General features: G+C 40.0%; 1 protein-coding gene across 1 annotated transcript in view; it reads left to right on the top strand.

Moving 5' to 3' along the window:
- Positions 1-14,062, top strand: part of KCNK13 (potassium two pore domain channel subfamily K member 13) — a 205,771-nt gene extending 191,709 nt beyond the window's left edge. Inside the window, exon 2 of the mRNA XM_027844903.1 lies at positions 13,173-14,062. Within this exon, the coding sequence (XP_027700704.1) occupies positions 13,173-14,062 (890 nt within the window). The remainder of the gene's footprint in view (positions 1-13,172) is intronic.
- The last annotated feature ends 5,599 nt before the right edge of the window (positions 14,063-19,661 follow it).

The following is a 19,661-nucleotide window of genomic DNA, read 5'->3' as shown; positions in this document are numbered from 1 at the left end:
ATTTTTAGAATCTGCTTTGTATTGTGTTTTATGGTCCCATGCCTTATTCCCCTAGGAGATTAAGTGCCATAAAGATAGGGCTCATGTTTTGTTTATCTTTGTATCCCTCTTTGCACCTAATACAAGGTTCTGGACATAGTTAAGTGCTCAGGAAATGTTTGCTGAATTATAGAATCATAGACACACTTGGAAAGGACCTCGAAAAGGACCAACTCATACCTAAATCATAATCCAGTCTGCATCTCCAATAAGCACTCGTTCCCATTCTCTGCTTGAAGATCTCCACTGACACAGAGCTCACTCTCTCCAATGAAACCTTTTCCACTTTTTTTCAACTCTAATGGTTAGATGATTTTTCCTTATATTGATATAGTCAGCCCCCTTCAATTTCCACTTGTTTCTATAATCCTCTGAAACCAAGTGAGATAAGCATAGGATCATAGCTTTTGATCTGGAACAGACCTTAGAAGTCATTGAGTCCAACCTCATCAATTTACAGATGAAGAAACTGAGGCACAGAGAGGTTAAGTTACTTAAGTAGCCCCCCCCCTTCCCATGACAGCCCTTTGGATATTTGAAGACAGCTATCACATTCACTCAAGTCTTTTCTTCTCTGGGTTGAACAGACCCAATTCCTTCGACAGGTCTTCATATGTCTTGGGCTTTAGTTACCTTATCATCCTAGTTGTTCTTTTGTATAAGTTCCAGCTTGTATCAATGTGTATTCTAAAACATACAAAAACTGAATATAATCCTCCAGATGTAGTAATTTTCCTCATTTTGGACTTATGCTTATGTAATGCAGCCTATGACCAAATTAGCTTTTAGGCTGCCATATCATACTGTTGACTTCCATAGAGATTGCGTTTACTATAACCCATAGGTCTTTTATGAGCTTATATATGAGCTGATTTTCAGCTCCATCCTGTAGTTGTACAAGTTTGCTGTTTGCCCCCAAGTACACATTTATATGTGTTAAATTTCATCTAGTTAGTTATGTTCAAGAACCAGTTCTTCCTTATTGGTCAGCACCAGGTCTAAACTAGCAGCTCCCTTTATTGTTTCTTCCAGCACTTTTTGGTGATTTCCCCATTGTACGTGTTTGTTCTTTTTTTTAATTACCAACCATTTTTTTCTCCTTCCCACTTTCTCTCTTCAACAATGAGAAAAAGAAAAAAGGAAAACAAAGTCCCTTTTAAACAAACATGCATGGTCATACAGAATAAATTTCCATTTTGACAATGTCAAAAAGTGTATGATTCTTCCAATTTTTGAAGGCTCGAGTTATCATTAAGGCAAAGGAATTTTGGGGGCAAGTGATCCTACTTGATAGAAGAGGAGGAAGACAGACACAGCCTGATATACACAATAAATTTGGGGAGTACAAATTTCACAGTTAAGAGAAAGTGCAGAAGTAAAGTCTTGCTGGCTGGTGTGGAAAGGAGAAAGTAGGATGGTGGGAGAAAGGACTTCACTGAAGAATGAAGTCTCCTCACTGAGTTAGAGGAGAAGGAAAAGGAAGGGGCCTGCTCTTGCCTCCTCTATTTCCAGTGTTTGTAGGGGAGCCATTCCTCCAGCTCCAATGTGGCTCTTTGGAGTAGAGTGCACCAACGTGAATCTTCTGGAATCAAGCCTCAGTCTTATGGTCTCTCCAATAGTGCCCTCCTTTGGTGGCAAATTGTAACAATGCAATAGAATTTTAAAAACTCCAGAAGCTGGGTTTGACTCACTCATAACTTGTATTAGGTTCGTGATCCCCAAGCCATTAGTGCTGGCCCCTTTTAGCTATCTTATATTTACTTACATTTGTACAAGTTGTTTCCCCTTGACTGAATATAAACTCCTGAAGGCGGGAACTGGGTTTTTTCCCCTTTGTATACCTAGCACCCTTTTATAGTGCTTAGGAAAAGGAAGAGGAAGGAAATAAGCATTTATAAAGCATCTGCTATGTCCGAGGCACTGTGCTAAGTGCTTTACAAATATTATCTCATGCGATCCTCACAAAAATCCTGCAAAATCGGTGCTGTTTTTATCCCCATTTTACATTTGAGGAAACTCAGGCAATCAGAGGTTAAGGGACTTGTCCAGGTTTATATAGCTACTAAGTGTCTGAGACTGGATTTGAACTCAGGTCTTCCTGACTATAGGCCCAGTGCTTTCTGCACAAAGGAGACACTTAATAAATACTGGTTGATCAATTTATTGATTAAATGGTCTAATATTTGTAGGGGAAATCTACTCCAGAGGGATAAGAAGGTCTCACACATGAAATTGTTAAGACACAAGAAGAAATAACTTGGATGAGGAAGGGAAAGGGGAGCTGCCCAAAGAAATCCATGTGCGTATGTAGGGAACTCATCCCCAAATCAGTGAAGCTTCTCTTATAACAAGGAAAAGCAGTTAGGCAAAACCAATTGAAACAGGTACAATGATGGTATACGCACTAGTCCACACCCATGGTCACTTCCCACTCCAACACAAGAAAGGTAGAACATCTCTCCATTTCTTTGTGATCAAGATTGGTCATTATAATGCAGCATTCAACTTTGTTTTATTTTCTCTTTTGTTCATATTGTTGGTCGTTGTGTCTGTTTTTTCATGGTTCATCTAATTTTGCTATACATTAATTTATTAAGGTTTTCTCATATTTTTCTGAATTCTTATGGCCTTCCCCATTAATCCCTCAAGCTATCTGGATTATCAGACTGCTATACCCCGTCTTTCTTCTGTTTCAGCTGTTCCAAGGTTTTTCCTGGGGTGATATTTTCTGGGCTTTCAGAGGTTAATAAGGGACAGTGAGAGTAACTTACTTCTTACTCTTCCATCTTGGTTCCCAGAAGTGGAAACCCAAATTGTTTTATAAAATGGTTGGACCAGTTCAAAGCTACACCAACAGTACCAACTCATATTTTTACTTTTTTGTATATTTTTTTCCAATTACATGTAAAGATAGTTTTCAACATTCATTTTTTATAAGATTTCGAGTTCCAAATTTTTCTTCTTCTCTCTCTCCTCTCCCCTCTCCCCAAGATGGCAAGCAATTTGATATAGGTTATACATGTGCAATCATGTTAAACCTATTTCCTCATTAGTCATGTTCTGAAAGAAGAAGCAGAACAAAAAGATAAAAACCACAAAAAAGCAAAAATATCATGCTTCCATCTGCATTCAGATTTCATAGTTCTTTCTCTGGATATGGATAGCGTTCTCCATCATGAGTCTTTTGGAATTGTCTTGTATCATTGTATTACTGAGAAGAGCTAAGTCTATCATAGTTGATCACCACAAAATGTTGCTGTTACTGTGTTCAATGTTCTCCTGGTTCTGCTCACTTCCCTCAGCATCAGTTACTGTAAGTCTTTCCAGGTTTTTCTGAACTCTGTCTGCTGATCATTTCTCATAGCACAATACCAACTCATATTTTTAAAATACATATCTAGAAGATAGAAGCAAAGACACGTACCTGAAGGTGACCACAAAAGAGTAGTAAGAATCTTATCCATAAGACTAAAGATAAGAATGAACTGCAGTCAGTAATAGATGTTAAGTACAACAAAAAGGTATTTCTTTAGTAATTCTGGAATCAAGAAGAGGATCAAACAATGGACAAGACTCCTTCTTGGAGTAGATGAGATAATACTGAATGATGATGATAAAGTTTGAAATATTCATCTTTTGTTTTGTTTCTGTTTATTCTTCCAAAAAAAATTATCTTTGGTCCGAAGATGGGCTGAGGCAAATGGGGCTGGGGGTAGGGTGGTTAGCAGGGAGGAAAAAACTCAATACAGCTTAGAAGATAAGACAGCATCTAGCTGCCTTCAATGAAATCCAGGTCCTAGGCCAAAAGAATGAGACCCTTGGGTCTTGAAATAAATAATTGTTACAATTGCTGAACCACTATTGGAAATCAATGAAAGAGCTTGGAGAATAAGAGAAAGGCTACAGGGCTCTAAGAAGACCAATCTTGTCCAGATTTTCCAAAAAGAAAAGGCTGGGTCTGTAAACCATAAGCTGAATTTAGCTTTAATCCCTGGCAGAATTTGAGAACACATTCTTAAAGGGATGTTCAGTGAGTACTTATAAAGGAAGCAGAGAGCTAAGTCGTCAAGAACAAGTCATGTTATTACAAAATGCAAAATGGATAATTTTGATTACATTAAATTGAAAAGTTTTTGCACAAAGTCAATGCAACAAAGATTAGGAGGAAAGTAGAAAATTGGGAAAGAATTTTTACAACCAGTGTCTCTGATAAGGGCGTCATTTCTAAAATATATAGAGAATTAAGTCAAATTTATAAGAATACAAGCCATTCCCCAGTTGATTAAATGGTCAAAGGATATGAACAGGCAGCTCTCAGATGAAGAAATTAAAGCCATCTATAGCCATATGAAAAAATGCTCTAAATCACTATTGATTAGAGAAATGCAAACCAAAACAACTCTGAGGTACCACATCACACCTATCAGATTGGCCAACATGACAAAACAAGAAAATGATAACTGTTGGAGACGATGTGAGAAAATTGGAACACTAATGCATTGTTGGTGGAGTTGTGAAATGATCCAACCATTTTGGAGAACAATTTGGAACTATGCCCAAAGGGCTATAAAAATGTGCATACCTTTTGACCCAGCAATAGCATTTCTAGGGCTGTATCCCAAAGAAATCATAAAAATGAGGAAAAGACCCACATGTACAAAAATATTTGTAGCAACTCTTTTTGTGATGGCAAAGAATTGGAAATTGAGGGAATGCCCATCAACTGGGGAATGGCTGAATGAATTGTGATATATGAATGTCATGGAATACTATTGTGCTACAAGAAATGATGAGCTTCAGAAAAACCTGGAAAGACTTGTATGGACTGGTGCTGAGTGAAGTGAGCAGAACCAGGAGAACATTGGACGCGGTAACAGCTGCATTGTTCAAGGACTAACATTTATAGACTTAGCCCTTCTCAGCAATGCAAGGATCTCAGACATCTTCAAAGGTCTCATGATGGAAAATTCTATCCACATCCAAAGAAAGAACTATAGAGTTTGAATGCAGTTCAAAGCATACTATTTGCTATTTTTTTTCTTCTGTTATGCTTTGTTTCCTCTTTCTCGTGGTTCCTCCTATTGGTTCTAATTCTTCCTTACAACATCACTAATGCAAAACTATGTTTAATAGGAATGTATAACCTATATCAGACTGTACACTGTCTTGGGGAGGGAGGAAGGGAGGGAGGAAGGGAGGGAGGGAAAGAAAAAATTTAAAACTCAAAAGCTTGTTGATAAATCAAAATAAATTAATAAAAAAAAGAACAAGTCACGTTAAGTACTTTGTAGAAATGGAATACTTGGTGTATTAGGAGCATCTTAGAGATAGAATCTTACATTTCTAAAAAACATTTACCAGAGTCTTTCATGAGAATGTTCTCCACAAGGTAAAGAGATGTGGGCTAGATGATAGTGGAATTAAATAGATTGAGAATTGATTGAATGACCAAAGAGTAATCATTAGTGGCTTGGTACCAAGTTTGAAGTTCTCTTTTGGAGTGCTCCAGGAATCTGTCATTGGCTCTGTTTTGTTCAATGTTTTGGTTTTCAGTTTTTGTTGGGGTTTTTTTTGGCTAGGCAATGGGGTTAAGTGACTTGCCCAGGATCACACAGCTAGTAAGTGTTATGTATCTGAGGTCGGATTTGAACTCAGGTCCTCCTGAATCCAGGGCTGGCACTCTATCCACTGCGCCACCTAACTGCCCCGGTTTTGTTTTGTTTTGTTTTTTTTTATCAGTGGTTTGTATAATGCCATAAAAGGCAGGATTGTCAAATTTGTACGTGACACAAAGCTGGGTGGGAGAACTAACATATGGGATAGCAGAGTCAAAATATAAAATGATGTCAAGACACTAGAACAATGGGCCAAATCAAATGAGATGAGATTTAACAAGGATAAAGGAGTAAAATCCTACTATTGATTTCAAGAAAGCAACTTCACAAATACAGGTTGGGGAATGTATAACTAGATATCAGTTCCTGTGGAAAAGATCTAGGGGTTTTAGTGAACTGCAAGCTCCATATGAGTCAACAGTATGACCTGGAAACTTAAAACATTAGTGAAGCACAGTGTCTAGAACAAGGGAGATAATTATTTTACTATACTCTGTCCTAATTATTCCACAGCTGGAGAACTGTGTTCAGTTCTGAGTGCCTTATTTTAATAAAGACAAATACTTTATCAAAGAGTAAACAGAGCACATCCCAAATAGTGCATCCAGAATGGTGAGAAGACCAAAGGTCATGTTGTACAAGAATCAGTTGAAGAAAATGGGCATGCATAGAACCAAAGAGGGGAAAAAAAGAGAAGATGGGAGTGGAGGATAACTATTACCAAGTATTTTCAAGAATTGTAACGTAGAAAATATATTCAATTTGTTTTGCTTTGCCCCAAAGGGCATAATTAGAACAGATGGATTTAGGATTGATGTAAGGAAAACCTTCTCTAGGAATTTGTTATCTTTCAGTTGTTTCAGTCATATCTGACACTTCATGACCCCATTTGGGATTTTATTGGCAAAGATACTAGAGGGGTTTGCCATTTTCTTCTTCAGTTCATTTTACAGATGAGGAAACTGAGGCAAGCAGCATTAAGTGACTTGCCCAGGGTCACACATCTAGTAAGTGTCTGAGGCCAGATTTGAACTCAAGTCTTCCTGACTCCAGGTTTGGCACTCTATTCACTACATCCCCTAGCTGTTCTTCCCTGGAATTAAAGTAATCCAAAAGTGGAATGGACAGTCTTGGAAGTTAATAAGTTGCCTCTTCACTGGAAGTCTCTAAGCAGAATCTGGATGTCTTGAGATTGTTGTAGAGGATCCTTGGTCAAAACTGGGTTGAATTAGACAGGCTCTGAGCTATCTTCCAACTCATTTTGAAATTCTCAGTAAAAACTTCCTGGGCTTAGGTACTTGCAGTTGATCAGGGGGAAATGAAAAGTATGTAACTAATTAATTAGATACACAAGAAACATTATACTCCATAATCTAAAAGGGAAGATTGACTGGGGAAAGGGGTACTTCATGGAAGGCTTCATGGAAAGAGTGGCATTTGACCCTTGAGGGATGAAGAGCAGGACATGAGGGTATGATGCTAGGAAACGGGACACAGGTAGGAAAAGGCAAGCTGAATTCACAAGATGCTAATTAGTACTTCAACTCCTTCATTCTCAGAGTGAATTTAGAACTAGGAGATGATACTAGTGAGGTTCCTACAATTTTTAGAAGAAGAAGAATTTTAGGATTTTAGAATGGGGGAAGTTAACTTTGGAATCAGAGGTTGTATGATCAAACCTAAAGAAGTAGAGGGAAGAGGGGAAAAAGACATGACTTCTAAAACTGATATGTTTCCTCCTGTTATTGTAAGATCTGAAACCCAAACTCCACTCTGCCTCTGCTCTTTTGGAAAAGTGGCAGTAGACCTCTCTTAAAGCTCTCACAGAATTGTTGAACTGGGTGATGATCTTGTGCAAACCCCACATTTTACAGAAAGGGAAACTTGGTAGTTAGGAGACTTGCCTTAGTATACCCAGCTAGTTGGCAGCAGAGCTGGGACCAGAACTTAGGTCTTCCAAGTCACTTGCTCTTTCTCCTGCTGTAGAACAAGTGGGTGCTGGAGCCAGCTCATGCCTGCTCAAAAGAATCAATTGTTAAATTTTTAGGGTGAGCATTTCCACCTTGGAAATCAGCGAATGCTAAAAATCAAGGCTTGATTTATTGTTTTGTTGCTTATCTAGAATTAAAAAAGCAATGGAGAAAATGTTACTAGTGCAGAAGTGTGTCTTACATATATATTTTTTTTCAGAGAGCCAGTTGTTAAACATTTCCCAGCACACACACACACACACACACACACCCATGTAGAACCCCCTATTTCTCACATGGAGAACAGTGTGGGAAAAGCTTATCTGATATTCCTGATTTTGCCAAAGCCACAGTTTCTGCTCCACTCCACCTTCTCCTCCCAGAGCACAAGCAGAACACCCCTCTCAGGCATGTCCTCTGTACTCATTCATAGGATCATAGATTTAGAGCCAGAAGGGAGCTTAGCGATCATCTGGTATAACCTCTCATTTTGCAGATGCAGTCAAGGCCCAGAGAAGTTAAATGACTTGCCTAAGGTCACATAGGGAACAAATGGCAAAGCTGGCATTTGAATCAAGGTCCTCTGATTCCAAATTCAGGGCTTTTTCCATTGTACCGTACTTAAGGGAACTTTTCCCCAAAGCACCAAAGTAATTAAAACTCCCTTTTCCATTTTGTCTTCTAAGTAGCATTTTCTCCCATAACATAACCATCTGTACCAAGGCTCTTCATGGTTGCTATGGTAAATTGTGTAATTTTTATCAAATGTTCAGAGTAATGTTTTACTCAGAAAAACCAAAACTGTCCACCAGGGCATGAAACCAAACAGCAGGCAAGCATATTCAAGATAAATTGGGAGTAATTTCAGAAGAAAGGGACTAAGATTAAGGAGAACTGGGAAAAACATCTTACAGAAAATGAGACTTTAATTAAGATTTAAATGAAGCCAGGGAAGCTAGGAGGCAGAGATGAGGAAAGAGGGTTTCCAGGCATGGGGGACAGTCGATGAAAATGCTTAAAGTTAGGAGATGGAGTGTCTTATATGAAGAAGAGCAAGGAGGCCAGTGTCACCAGATTGCAGAGTATATGAAGGGGAATAATTTGTAAGAAAATTAGGGGAAGTAGGAAGGGGCCAGGTTATGAAAGGCTATGGAAGCCAAACAAAGGATCTTATATTTGATCTTAGAGTAATTAGTAGTCATTGGAGTTTATTAAATGAGAGTGTATATGAAATGGTAAGACTTGTGCTTTATGGAAATAATTTTGACAGTTGAGTGGAGGAAGGACTGGAGTGAAGAGAGACTCGGGGCAGGGAGATCCACCAGCAGGCTATTGCAGTAGTCTAAGCAGGAGGTGATAAGGGCCAGCCTTGGGGTTGTGGCAGTATCAGAAGAGGGAAGGGGAAAGGTATTTAGGAGAGTCGTTATGAAGGTAGAAACAACAAGATTTAACAACTGATTGAAGATAGAGGGAGAGAGTGAAGAGTCAAGGATGACACCTAGGTTTCAAGCTTGGGGGACTGGGTGGTTGGCGGTACCCTCAGCAGTAATTGGAAAGTTAGGAAGAGGAAAGAGTTGGGGGGTGGGGTATGAGTTCAGTTTTGGACCTGTTGAGGACATCCAGTTGGAAATATAAGAAAGGCAGTTGGAAATGCAAGATTAAAGTTCAGGAGAGAGGCTAGGATTGGACAAGTGGATCTGAGAATCATCTGAATAGAGATGGTAATTGAAACCATGAGAGCTGATGAGATCAACATGTGAAAGATGAAAAATAAAAGAGGAACCAGGTCAAAGCCTTGGGGGACACCCCTGGTTAGCCGGTGTGGTGTGGATGAAAATCCAGCAAAAGAGACAGAGAAGGAGCAGTCATATAGGTAGGAGGAGAATCAGACGAAAGCATTGTGAAAAAACCTAAGATAAGAGAGTATCAAGAAGAAAATGGTTGACAGTGTCAAAGGATGCAGAGAGGTCAGAAAGGACGATGGTTGGGAAAAGGCCAAGATTGGCAATATATTGGCAATTAAGAGATCATTTGAAATTTTGGAGAAAGTCGTTTCAGTTGAATGATGAGGTTGGAAACCAGACTACAAAGAGTTAAGAAAAAGAGTGAGAGGAAAGGAAGTAGAGACAGACAGCCTTCTCAAGGAAGTTAGCCCCAAAAGGGAGAAAAGATCAAGGATGGTATCTAGACAGGATAGACAGATCAAGTGATAGTTTTTTGAGGATGGGGGAAATGTGGGTATATTTTTAGGCAATTGGGAAGCAGTCAATAGACAGGGAGGAATTGAAGATATTAAATAGAGTGGGTATGATAGAGAGAGCAATTGGCTGAAGAAGATGGGATAGAATGAAATCACTTGTGCACATAGGAGGTTTGCTCCCTACCCACTCACCATGGGTGTATTTTTATTTTGTGTATATCCCGTGTTTAACTTATGTTTGAACATGCTGTATTCCTTTAATAGAAGGTAAGCTCTCTGAGGGCAAGGACAGTATACTTTCACATCTGTATCCATAGCATCCAGTACAGTACTTGGAACATACCAGATGCTTACTTAATTTTTGCTGATTAACAGGATAGTGGAAAGAGCTCTGGACTGGTAGAAGTCAGGAGACTTGGATTCTAATCTCAGCATATCTTAATGAGTAAGACCTTGAACAAATCTCCAGGCTTCAGTTTCATCATCTGTAAAATGAAGGCATCAGATTAGATGGTTTTTAACTTTCTTCCAGCTATCACCAATCTATGAATCTATGAAGAAAATGGTTTTCAAAATTTTATTCATTTGACAGACATTTATTAAATACTGTGTGCAGAGCACTATGTTAGGTGTGGGGAGAGATACAAATTTTAGATAAGGTACATTCCCTGCCATTGTGGACCTTTCAGAGTAGTAAGGACATATGTTATGTATACAAATAATATTCATATGAAATAATACAGGATACTTGCATGAAAGATGCAAAATACTCCATAAAATTCATGAGGAAATTTCTGACTAGTGTCTAGGGAAAAATCAGAATGATTTCCTGGAGGAGATTGTATCCAAAAGTCATTCTCCAAATTAATATTACTACTAATTTATAATAATAATTTTAATTAGTAATGTCTCCAATATTAGATGAGAAGGTCTTATTTAAATCCCTCACAATGCCTTACACATCATAGTTGCTCAATAATAATAGTAAGGTATGTTCCTTGCTAGGTGATGCAGTGGATACAGTGCCAGGGCTGGACTCAGGAAGACCTGAGTTCAAATCCAGCTTCAGACACTTACTAGCTGTGTGACCCTGGGCAAGTCACTTAACTCTGTTTGCCTGTTTCCTCATCTGTAAAATGGGGACATATTGGAGAAGGCAATGGCAAGCCATCCCAGTATCTTTGCCAAGAAGATCCCAAATGGAATCACAAAGAGTCAGAAACAACTACATGACAACAAAAATATTCCCTGCCCTTATAGAGCTTACAATGTAGTGAAAAGATAAGAGACAAACACATGTAGATAACTATAATTTGTGATAATGCATTAAGAATGGCCTCCCCCCTTGGAGCTTACGTTCAAGGAGGTGACACATCCTATGGACATGGTTAATTATTTTATAACTCCCACATTTTTCCAGTGAGAAAATAGTATGCCTCCCTTGCATTGATCAAAACCACTTTGATACTTCTCGATGTACCCTAAGGATGTCTGGACTTTGCCATCCATTCTGGAGCTGTGCCCTTAGGACAAGCCCTTCCAACCACCCTGCTACCAAACTCTCCCATGGATGTGATCTCCTTCAACTAGAATGTGAGCTCCATGACAGCAAGGACTGTCTTGTTTTTCCATCTGTATTCCTAGCCTTTAGTACAGTGCTTGGCATACAGTAAGCACTTAATAAATGTATTTTCACCCACCCATCCATCCATTCATTCATTCTCATCTCTTCCACTTTGTGCATCTCTGGCTAACTGACCTATGATGGGAGAATTTAAAGGCCAACAGTAAGCACTAGTTCATGTTAATATTACTGTGCTTCCTGTGAATAATAAACGGTGAAGAACACTAGGCTAAGATTCACATACTTATTATTGAAAAATAACAATTGAAAAAGAAAATACACCCACCTTTTGGAGGTTATGGCTGCAAAATAAACATGATTTCTATCCCAGTGCTTACCTCCATCTTCTTCCACTGTCCTGGTCCCATCCAGTCACTTGATGTGGCCATCTTACCTGGACATTCCTGAATTGTTAAATTGAGTTAAGCCACGTACTTCCATCTCTTAATTATATCCTATTCATTTACTTTACCAAATGCAATTATAAATAAGTGTGTGTGTGTACATATGTGTGTGTGTTATTCTGTAGAGTGCTGTTTGTATTCTTAGGGAAAGAGAATTTAATTGAGTTAGAAAATTGATTAGTGATTCATTATACTTGTCCAGTAGGGTAGTTCCTTGGCTTCTCCTGGGGCAACCCACTTGTCCAGATTATAGAATCAGCTGTGTCACTGGGGTTTGGTCTCCTTGTTGATCAGGGAACCTAGAGAGAGAGAATGACCTCTGGAACCTTTGGTTTAAGGGGTTGGTTTGGGCAAGTGTGGTATGCTAGCTGTAGAAATGAAAATATGGATGGGTTTTCCCCAGTATTGCCCTAGCACTGATGGTCTTGGACTTGACCTGGGGATATAGGAGGGACGTTATATCAGTATTTTAAAAAAAGTAGTAGACTTTCTATCTAGAAACAACTTTATTGTCTTACGAGCTATCATTAATATTAAAACTAGAAGGTACATGAGATATTATCTTGTCCAACCCCAAAGTTTATAGATTGAGGAAACCAAGACTCAATCAATCGATGATTTATTAATTGCCTTCTTTATTCCTGGCACTGTGCTAGGTATGAGGAGGAGCAATGGATGCAAAGAATGAAACAATCCCTCCTTTCATGGAGCTTACATTCTAATGGGAAGTAAAATGCTCAAGGCCACATAAGTGGGTGACACCAGGTCTAGAACTCAGTTTTCCTGGTTCCAGGTTTCATGCTCTTTTCCACTACACATTAGAGATAGTGTTATATAGTAGAGAGCATGCTCAAGTTAGAGTCAAGAGTTGACCAAATGCCTTCACTAAGTGAGTCCTCATGTCTTGGAGAGTGGCAGGATGGAATGTGAAGTATTTCAATCCTCCTTGTAACACTTCATGTATAATTATAGATATATCAGTTAACCCCTGTGAGCCTCACTTTCCTCATCTGTAAATTGGGGATACTATAATAATTAGGGATGACACATCTCACAGAGCTGTTGTGAAGAACAGAAAAGATAATATTTGTCAAGTACTTTGCAAATCTAACGATGCCAGTGTCTGTTGTTATTGCTGTCGTATGATTTTGCCTCATTTAGTAAGACAATGAGAATTTCTCTGTAGAAAGAATCAGTCATTTTTTTAGGTGATTTTCCTTCTGCTCTTTTGTCAGTCCATCAAAACTAAGACCTTGATCCCATAAAAGCCAAGGCCTTCTTGCACTTACTCCTCTCTCCTCTCATTTTTGTCTCTTCCAGGTTTTGGCATGACAACACCAGCAACTGTGGGAGGCAAAGTTTTTCTGATATTTTATGGTCTCATTGGATGTGCAGGCACCATCTTGTTCTTCAACCTCTTCTTAGAGCGTCTGATTACAGTCATCGCCTACATCATGAAGTCATGCCATGAAAGGCAGCTCAAAAAGAAGGGGGAGCTGCAATCTGATAACCAGAGAGGCTCTGGGACCTCAGAGGCAGACAGCATGGTGGGATGGAAGCCCTCGGTGTATTATGTCATGCTGATCCTGTGCATGGCCTCCCTCATCATCTCCTGCTGTGCCTCTGCCATGTACACACCCATTGAAGGTTGGAGCTACTTTGATTCTCTTTATTTCTGCTTCGTGGCCTTCAGCACCATTGGCTTTGGTGACCTTGTCAGTAGCCAGAATGCCCAGTATGAGAGCCAAGGGCTCTACCGCTTTGGCAACTTCGTCTTCATCCTCATGGGTGTCTGCTGCATTTATTCCTTGTTCAATGTGATCTCCATCCTCATCAAACAGTCCATCAACTGGATCTTGAAGAAAATGGAATGCCACTATTGCCAGTGCCAAAGAAAAGCCTTACTCTTACGGAGAAATGTGGTAACTCCCAGCAATGTGCGGAGTGGGCAAGAAATCTCCATTGAGACAGATGGCGTGATCGAGAGTGAAACAGATGGGCGTCGTCTCTCAGGAGAAATGATCTCCATGAAGGACTTCTTAGCCTCCAACAAGGTCTCATTAGCCATACTACAGAAGCAACTGTCGGAGACAGCCAATGGATGTCCTCGACAGGCCAACGTGTCAGCCCGACACAAGGGATTTTCAGGAGGGGTGGGAGCTCTGGCAATTATGAACAACAGACTGGCAGAAACAAGCGGGGATAGATAGAGAGAAGCTCTGGACACTGGAAGCCAAGTAGAGGGCAAAAGACAGAAGGAGTTGTCATCAAAGAGAACAAACAAACCAAGTGGGACTGTCTGCCCTTAGAGGCCTTGGCAACAGCTCCGTAACACTGGTTGTGGTTTGGCATCATCTACAGGCTTGGCCCTTGGCAGAACTTTGTTCCCCTAAACGGCTGCCTTCCAAGGGACCTGTGTTGAATGAAATACCATCATATTTTTGTTGTCTTTCTTCCCCCTCTTTATATATACATATATATATGTATATGTATATGTATATGTATATATATATTCCTTAAATCTGAGACCAGCTCTAAAAATTAATCACAGAAGCATCACAGAGAAGATTAAACTCTCTTCTTCTGAGTCAACTAATGCCTTAAAATTGCCTTATTATTTGTATAGTGCTTTACACTTTACAAAGTGAATTTCCATTTCCACTATCCCATTTGATCCTCACAAATGGGTAGGCCTCAGAGGTGTGAAGGGCAAGGATTACCTTCCCCACTTTAAAAAAAAAACAGGTGAGGAAACTCTAGCTCAATGAGGCCAAGCTTACACAGCAGTAATAGGCAGTAGAAGTGAGACTCCAGGTTAGCTCTTCTATGGGGTATTAAATGTCACACAGAATGGTCCAGTTCAGCTGAGGAAGAGGAGATGAAGGGAGGGTTGTATGTTTTAAGACTTAATTTCTTGCTATTTGTTATCCTTTAAATGGAAGAAGGATCTTGATTCTTGTTTCGCAACTTAAGAGTTGCTGACCTGTTAACCAATGTCAAATTATCCCCTCATTCTACACCTTCTTTATTAACAATCTGGTTAATCTCCATCTCTTCTTCCCTCCCTCCCCAGTCTTCTGTGAACTATATAACTCATATTCTTTTTTAAAAGGGAATTGGTGCCCCTTAGAGCTAGAAGCTGACAGAGCAGCATTTCCAAGTCCAGGGGAAAAAAAACATTTACTTTATATACATGGGTTTTGGTGTTTTTTTTAATGGTGTTTTCTCCTTTATGGTTGCTAGCTGACTGAGTGAGAATTGACCAAGCAGTCAGATTCCATTTCAGGCTTTTGAATTGCAATGAGGAAAAACACTCCTCTATCTCTGCTTGACTTCCTCCTTCCTGATTCTCACACAGCTCCTTTCCTTCTATTATAAAGTTTGGGTCTTGATTAGAATTCACGCTGAACAAATCCATTTTATTCAGTAATATTAGCTGAGCACTTGTCAGGGACCCAGAGAGAAGATCTGGATTAAGCATAACACACACACACACACACACACACACACACACACACATTCATTGCAGGCAGATAAACAAACTGAGGTGACATTCACCTGATGCCTTTAAAAGCCATCCAGCATCATGAGAAGGACCCCCCTCTAAGGTGCATAAGGAAATAAGGCTGAGCCGTTTTTCATCCTTTTCATGCTCTGGTCTCTATGCATCATCTCAGAACTGTTTCTCAGCCTTGCCAGCAATAAGAAGATATTCCAAACAATCTCTTTCTTTAATTTTTCCTTTTTTAATATTAAAAGCACCTCCGTTCCCAGTAGGGTTTGCAAGGCTAACTAAAGGAGGGGAAGGAAGGAGAAAGAAAAAAGAAAGAAAGGGAAGCAAGGGAGGGAGGGAGGAAGGAGAAAGAAAGAAGGAAAGAGAGAAAAAGAGAGAGAAAGGAAGAAGGAAGCAAGGGAGGGAGGGAAGGAGAGAGGAAGAGAAGGAAGATGGAAGGAAGAAAAGAAAAAGAAAACAGAAAGAGAGGAAGTAAGGAAGAAAGGAAAGAGAAAAGAAATAGAGGGAAGGAGGAAGGGAGGAAAGAAAAAAAGAAAGGGAAGGGAGGAATGAAAGAGAGAGAAGGAAGGAAGGTTCATAGTAATTTAGGTATGTCCCTTTCACAACTGCTTTAATAAGAAATACCTGGACCTTTAAGATCTTTCATAGGAAGATCTATTATTAGCCCTGGCTCTGAAAGAAAGATATCATACAACACCGTTTCCTTAAAAAGAACCACCAAGGGGCAGCTAGGTGGCACAGTGGATAGAGCACTGCCCCTGAAGTCAGGAGGACCTGAGTTCAAATCTGGCCTCAGGCCAAACACTTGACACGTACTAGCTGTGTGACCCTGGGCAAGTCACTTAACCTCAATTGTCTTAAAAAAAAAAAAAAAAAGAACCACCAAGCCATGCTGAAAAATTCCCATACTGCTTCTTTTAAAAATAAAATGTTTTGGGGGGAAGGAAGAGTAGATCCATGATTCCATTGGTATAGGGAGCACCAAATGAAGAAACTCGATCTACAAATGCAGGTCGGGAGTTTCTCAGCAACTTCATAGGCTTCGAGAGCTACTGGAGGCACTGACAGGAAGTGACTTGCCCAGTGTTGCACAGCCAGTGTGTGTTGGAGGCAAGACTTCAAACCCAGGTCTTCTTGACTCTGGAGCCAGTTCTCTCATCATTTGGCCATGCTCCCTCTCTCCCATCCTGCTTCTTAATGGTCATTTGCTAGAGCCCGGTCATGGGGGAGTTTAGCCAGTGATCTGAATCACATAGCTTTTCTTTGGTTCTTTGACCTCAGTCTATGTTCCTAATGCAGACCATGCCACTTTCTTTTCCTTTTTTTCCTTTTGGAGGCAATTGGGATTAAGTGACTTGCCCAAGGTCATATAGCTAATAAGTGTCTGAGGCTGGATTTGAACCCAGGTCCTCCTGACTCCAGGGCTGGTGCTCTATCCCCTCTGCCACCTAGTTGCCTCTGGACCAAGCAACTTTTACAAATACATTTTATTGGTCATCAGTGGAGGGTATGAATGAATGAATGAATGACTGTGCAACCCAACCGACTGTGAAAAAAAAATTTAAAGCACACCTGCCCCCACAATTAATCTCTGTCCATCATCATGGAAAAGGGAGAGAACTTTTTCTGCGGAGGCAAGAACAAGTGACTGAGGTCAGGAACAACCTTCATTTTCCTTTTTTTGGATATTTGTTCTGTGGACCAGATCTATCATTTCATTGGTATAAACTAGAGAGTTCCCGGTAAGCTAATACCTACCATTGCAGGTCAGCATCAACTCTGCAATTACTAGCCTTGGGGCACCACGGTTAATTGACATACCAAGGTTCATGCAGCCGGTGTTGGAGGCAAGGACGTGAACTCAGATCTTTCTGACTTCAAGGCCATCCCCCTATCTAGTAAAGCCACGTTGCCTCTCGACAACCCCTTTTTCAATACATACCGTCAGTCAGTACACTGCTTAGTGTACCCTCCAAAATGGAAGCACAAGAGGGAAATATGGGAAAGAAGATAAAAGAGAAAACCTTCGTGGAAAATAAAATCATTTTTTAAAAAAAATCTAAGGATAGATTGTCACACGGCAGCTAGATGGCCCAGTGGATTGAATACCAGGCCTGGAATCAGGAAGACCCAAGTTCAAATCTGGCTTCAGACATGTACTAGCTGTATGACCCTGGGCAAGTCACCTTTCTTTTTTGGTAAATTAATACTTTATTGTTTGCTTCGGTTTCCTCGTCTGTAAGATGAACTGGAGAAGGAAATGACAAGTCACTCCAATACGTTTGCCAAGAAAATCCCAAAAGGGGTCACAACTGAAATAACTGAACAAGAAGATTATCACAGCAGGGCAACTGTGATCTATAGATAGATAGATAGCAAAAACACAAAAGAGGAGACCAGCGAAGAGAAATGGTTTGAGCTGATATTCTTAGAATGAAACCTTGCTTAGGTTCATAGGGCATTAGGGAAAGTCTGCTTAAAGTTCTAAAGTGTGTGTCATTCACTGTGATTCTAATTAAGGTTTCTATAATCAACTAGTCAAGTGTGAGCTAGTTTGAACCCAGAATACTAGCATTAGAAGAGTCCTTAAAGGTCCCATATCCACTTCACAGACGAGAGAACTGAGACATGGAGAAAAGTGACCTGTCCAAGGTCTTGTGTTTTAGCTAAAGTACACTGGAGGTTTAACACCTCTCTCCCAGGGCAGAACTGTCTCCACTACACCATGCTGCCTCAGGGCTTTGTTCTGTTGTTTCCCCATCAGGCAGGAATGCCCTTTCAGCCAGCAGGTCAGCCCAGGCTCCTGCTTTTCTCCTCAAAGTGCCCGACTATAGACTATATCCTGGGCTATCTCTTTTCTCCTTACCTTAAAGGAAACTTCTATTTCCTCATGGTAGGAAAGAAGTCTTTTCTCCCTCCTCATCAAGGCAACGTATTCTGATGGTACCACAGGTATTTTTGCTATTCATCGGTCGGCAAGTATTCATGGGGTGTCTAATCCGTATTTGGCATATGTGTCTGCATATTATTCCAGGGTGGGGAGTAAGACAAATTGGGCAGAGGGTTATGTATTTTTTAATGCATCATAAAATATGATCCTTACCCCCAACAGCTTACAGCTTCCTTGGGCAGACAAGGCTACTTATTATACATGAAACAATCAAAGAACATGATGATCAAACTGTTATTCTAGGCTCTGATGTTATTCCAGAACTCTGATTCCAGGCTGTCTCTTAAGGTGGTAGCTGAGCATTGATGGGGTACCTGCCCTAGGAGTGAGTTATAGATACCAAAAATACAAAGAGGGGAGACTAATGTTTGTTGAAGAGAATTAGATGGAACAGAAATCTTGCATGTGTCCCTAGGACATTATTTAAGAGAATTCTGCTTAGTGTGTGTTGTTCATAATGATTCTAATGCAGGTTTCTGCAATCATATAATCAATGATTAGTCATTTACTAAACACCTTCTATATGCCAGGTGCTGTACTAGGCTCTGGGGATATAAAATCCAATAATGAATCAAACTCTGCCCTCATGAAATTTACATTCTATCAGAGGAGGCAATATCTATACATATGAGTGTATACAAAATAGAGATGAGTGGGCCTGTACTCGGCATGGGGCTCAGTCAATGCAAAGGTATTGAGATGAGAAATGGAATGCCTAATGTAGGGAACAGTAAAAAGGCTAGACTTCAGAGTATGGGGAGCGGAGTAATATATAATAAATGTGCAAAGGTAATTTGGAGCAGATTTTGAAGGACTTTAAAAACCAAACAGTTTATATTTGGTAATAGAGAGGCATTGGAGTTTATTGAGTGACCTGTACTTTGGGAAAATCACTTTTGCAGCTGTTTGGAGGATGGATCAAAATCAAGGCATTATTTATGTATCGGTCAGTCCCATAAGCACCTGGACCAAATTCTTCCAACTGTTGCTGTGGTAGTGGGGTGGGGTGGGTGGGAGTGCTGAAATCAAATTTGGGAAAAGCAACATTCAAATCCCTGATACTCACTAGTTCTGTGACCATAGAAAAGTCTCTTCACTTCTCTGAATCTCAGTTTCTTCATCTGAAAAATGGGCACATAGTGCTTCCTCACAAGGGTTGTTGAGAAGATCAACTTTATAAACCTCAGAGCACCCCAGAAAAGTCAAGTAACTTTTTAATTAGTTGTCACTTCTCTCAGAATGCTGTCATTGAACTGCCTACTTGACTACCTCCCCTTTCAACAGTTGACATCCATCTTCCCTTTCCAAAATCACATTTGATAACAGACACAATTTATGGTTTGAC

Source organism: Vombatus ursinus, unplaced genomic scaffold (assembly GCF_900497805.2).
Source record: "Vombatus ursinus unplaced genomic scaffold, bare-nosed wombat genome assembly UNPS02014945.1, whole genome shotgun sequence".
Taxonomy (NCBI): domain Eukaryota; kingdom Metazoa; phylum Chordata; class Mammalia; order Diprotodontia; family Vombatidae; genus Vombatus; species Vombatus ursinus.
The sequence above is the reverse complement of the archived record's forward strand: the minus strand, read 5'-3'. Positions and strand labels throughout refer to the sequence as shown.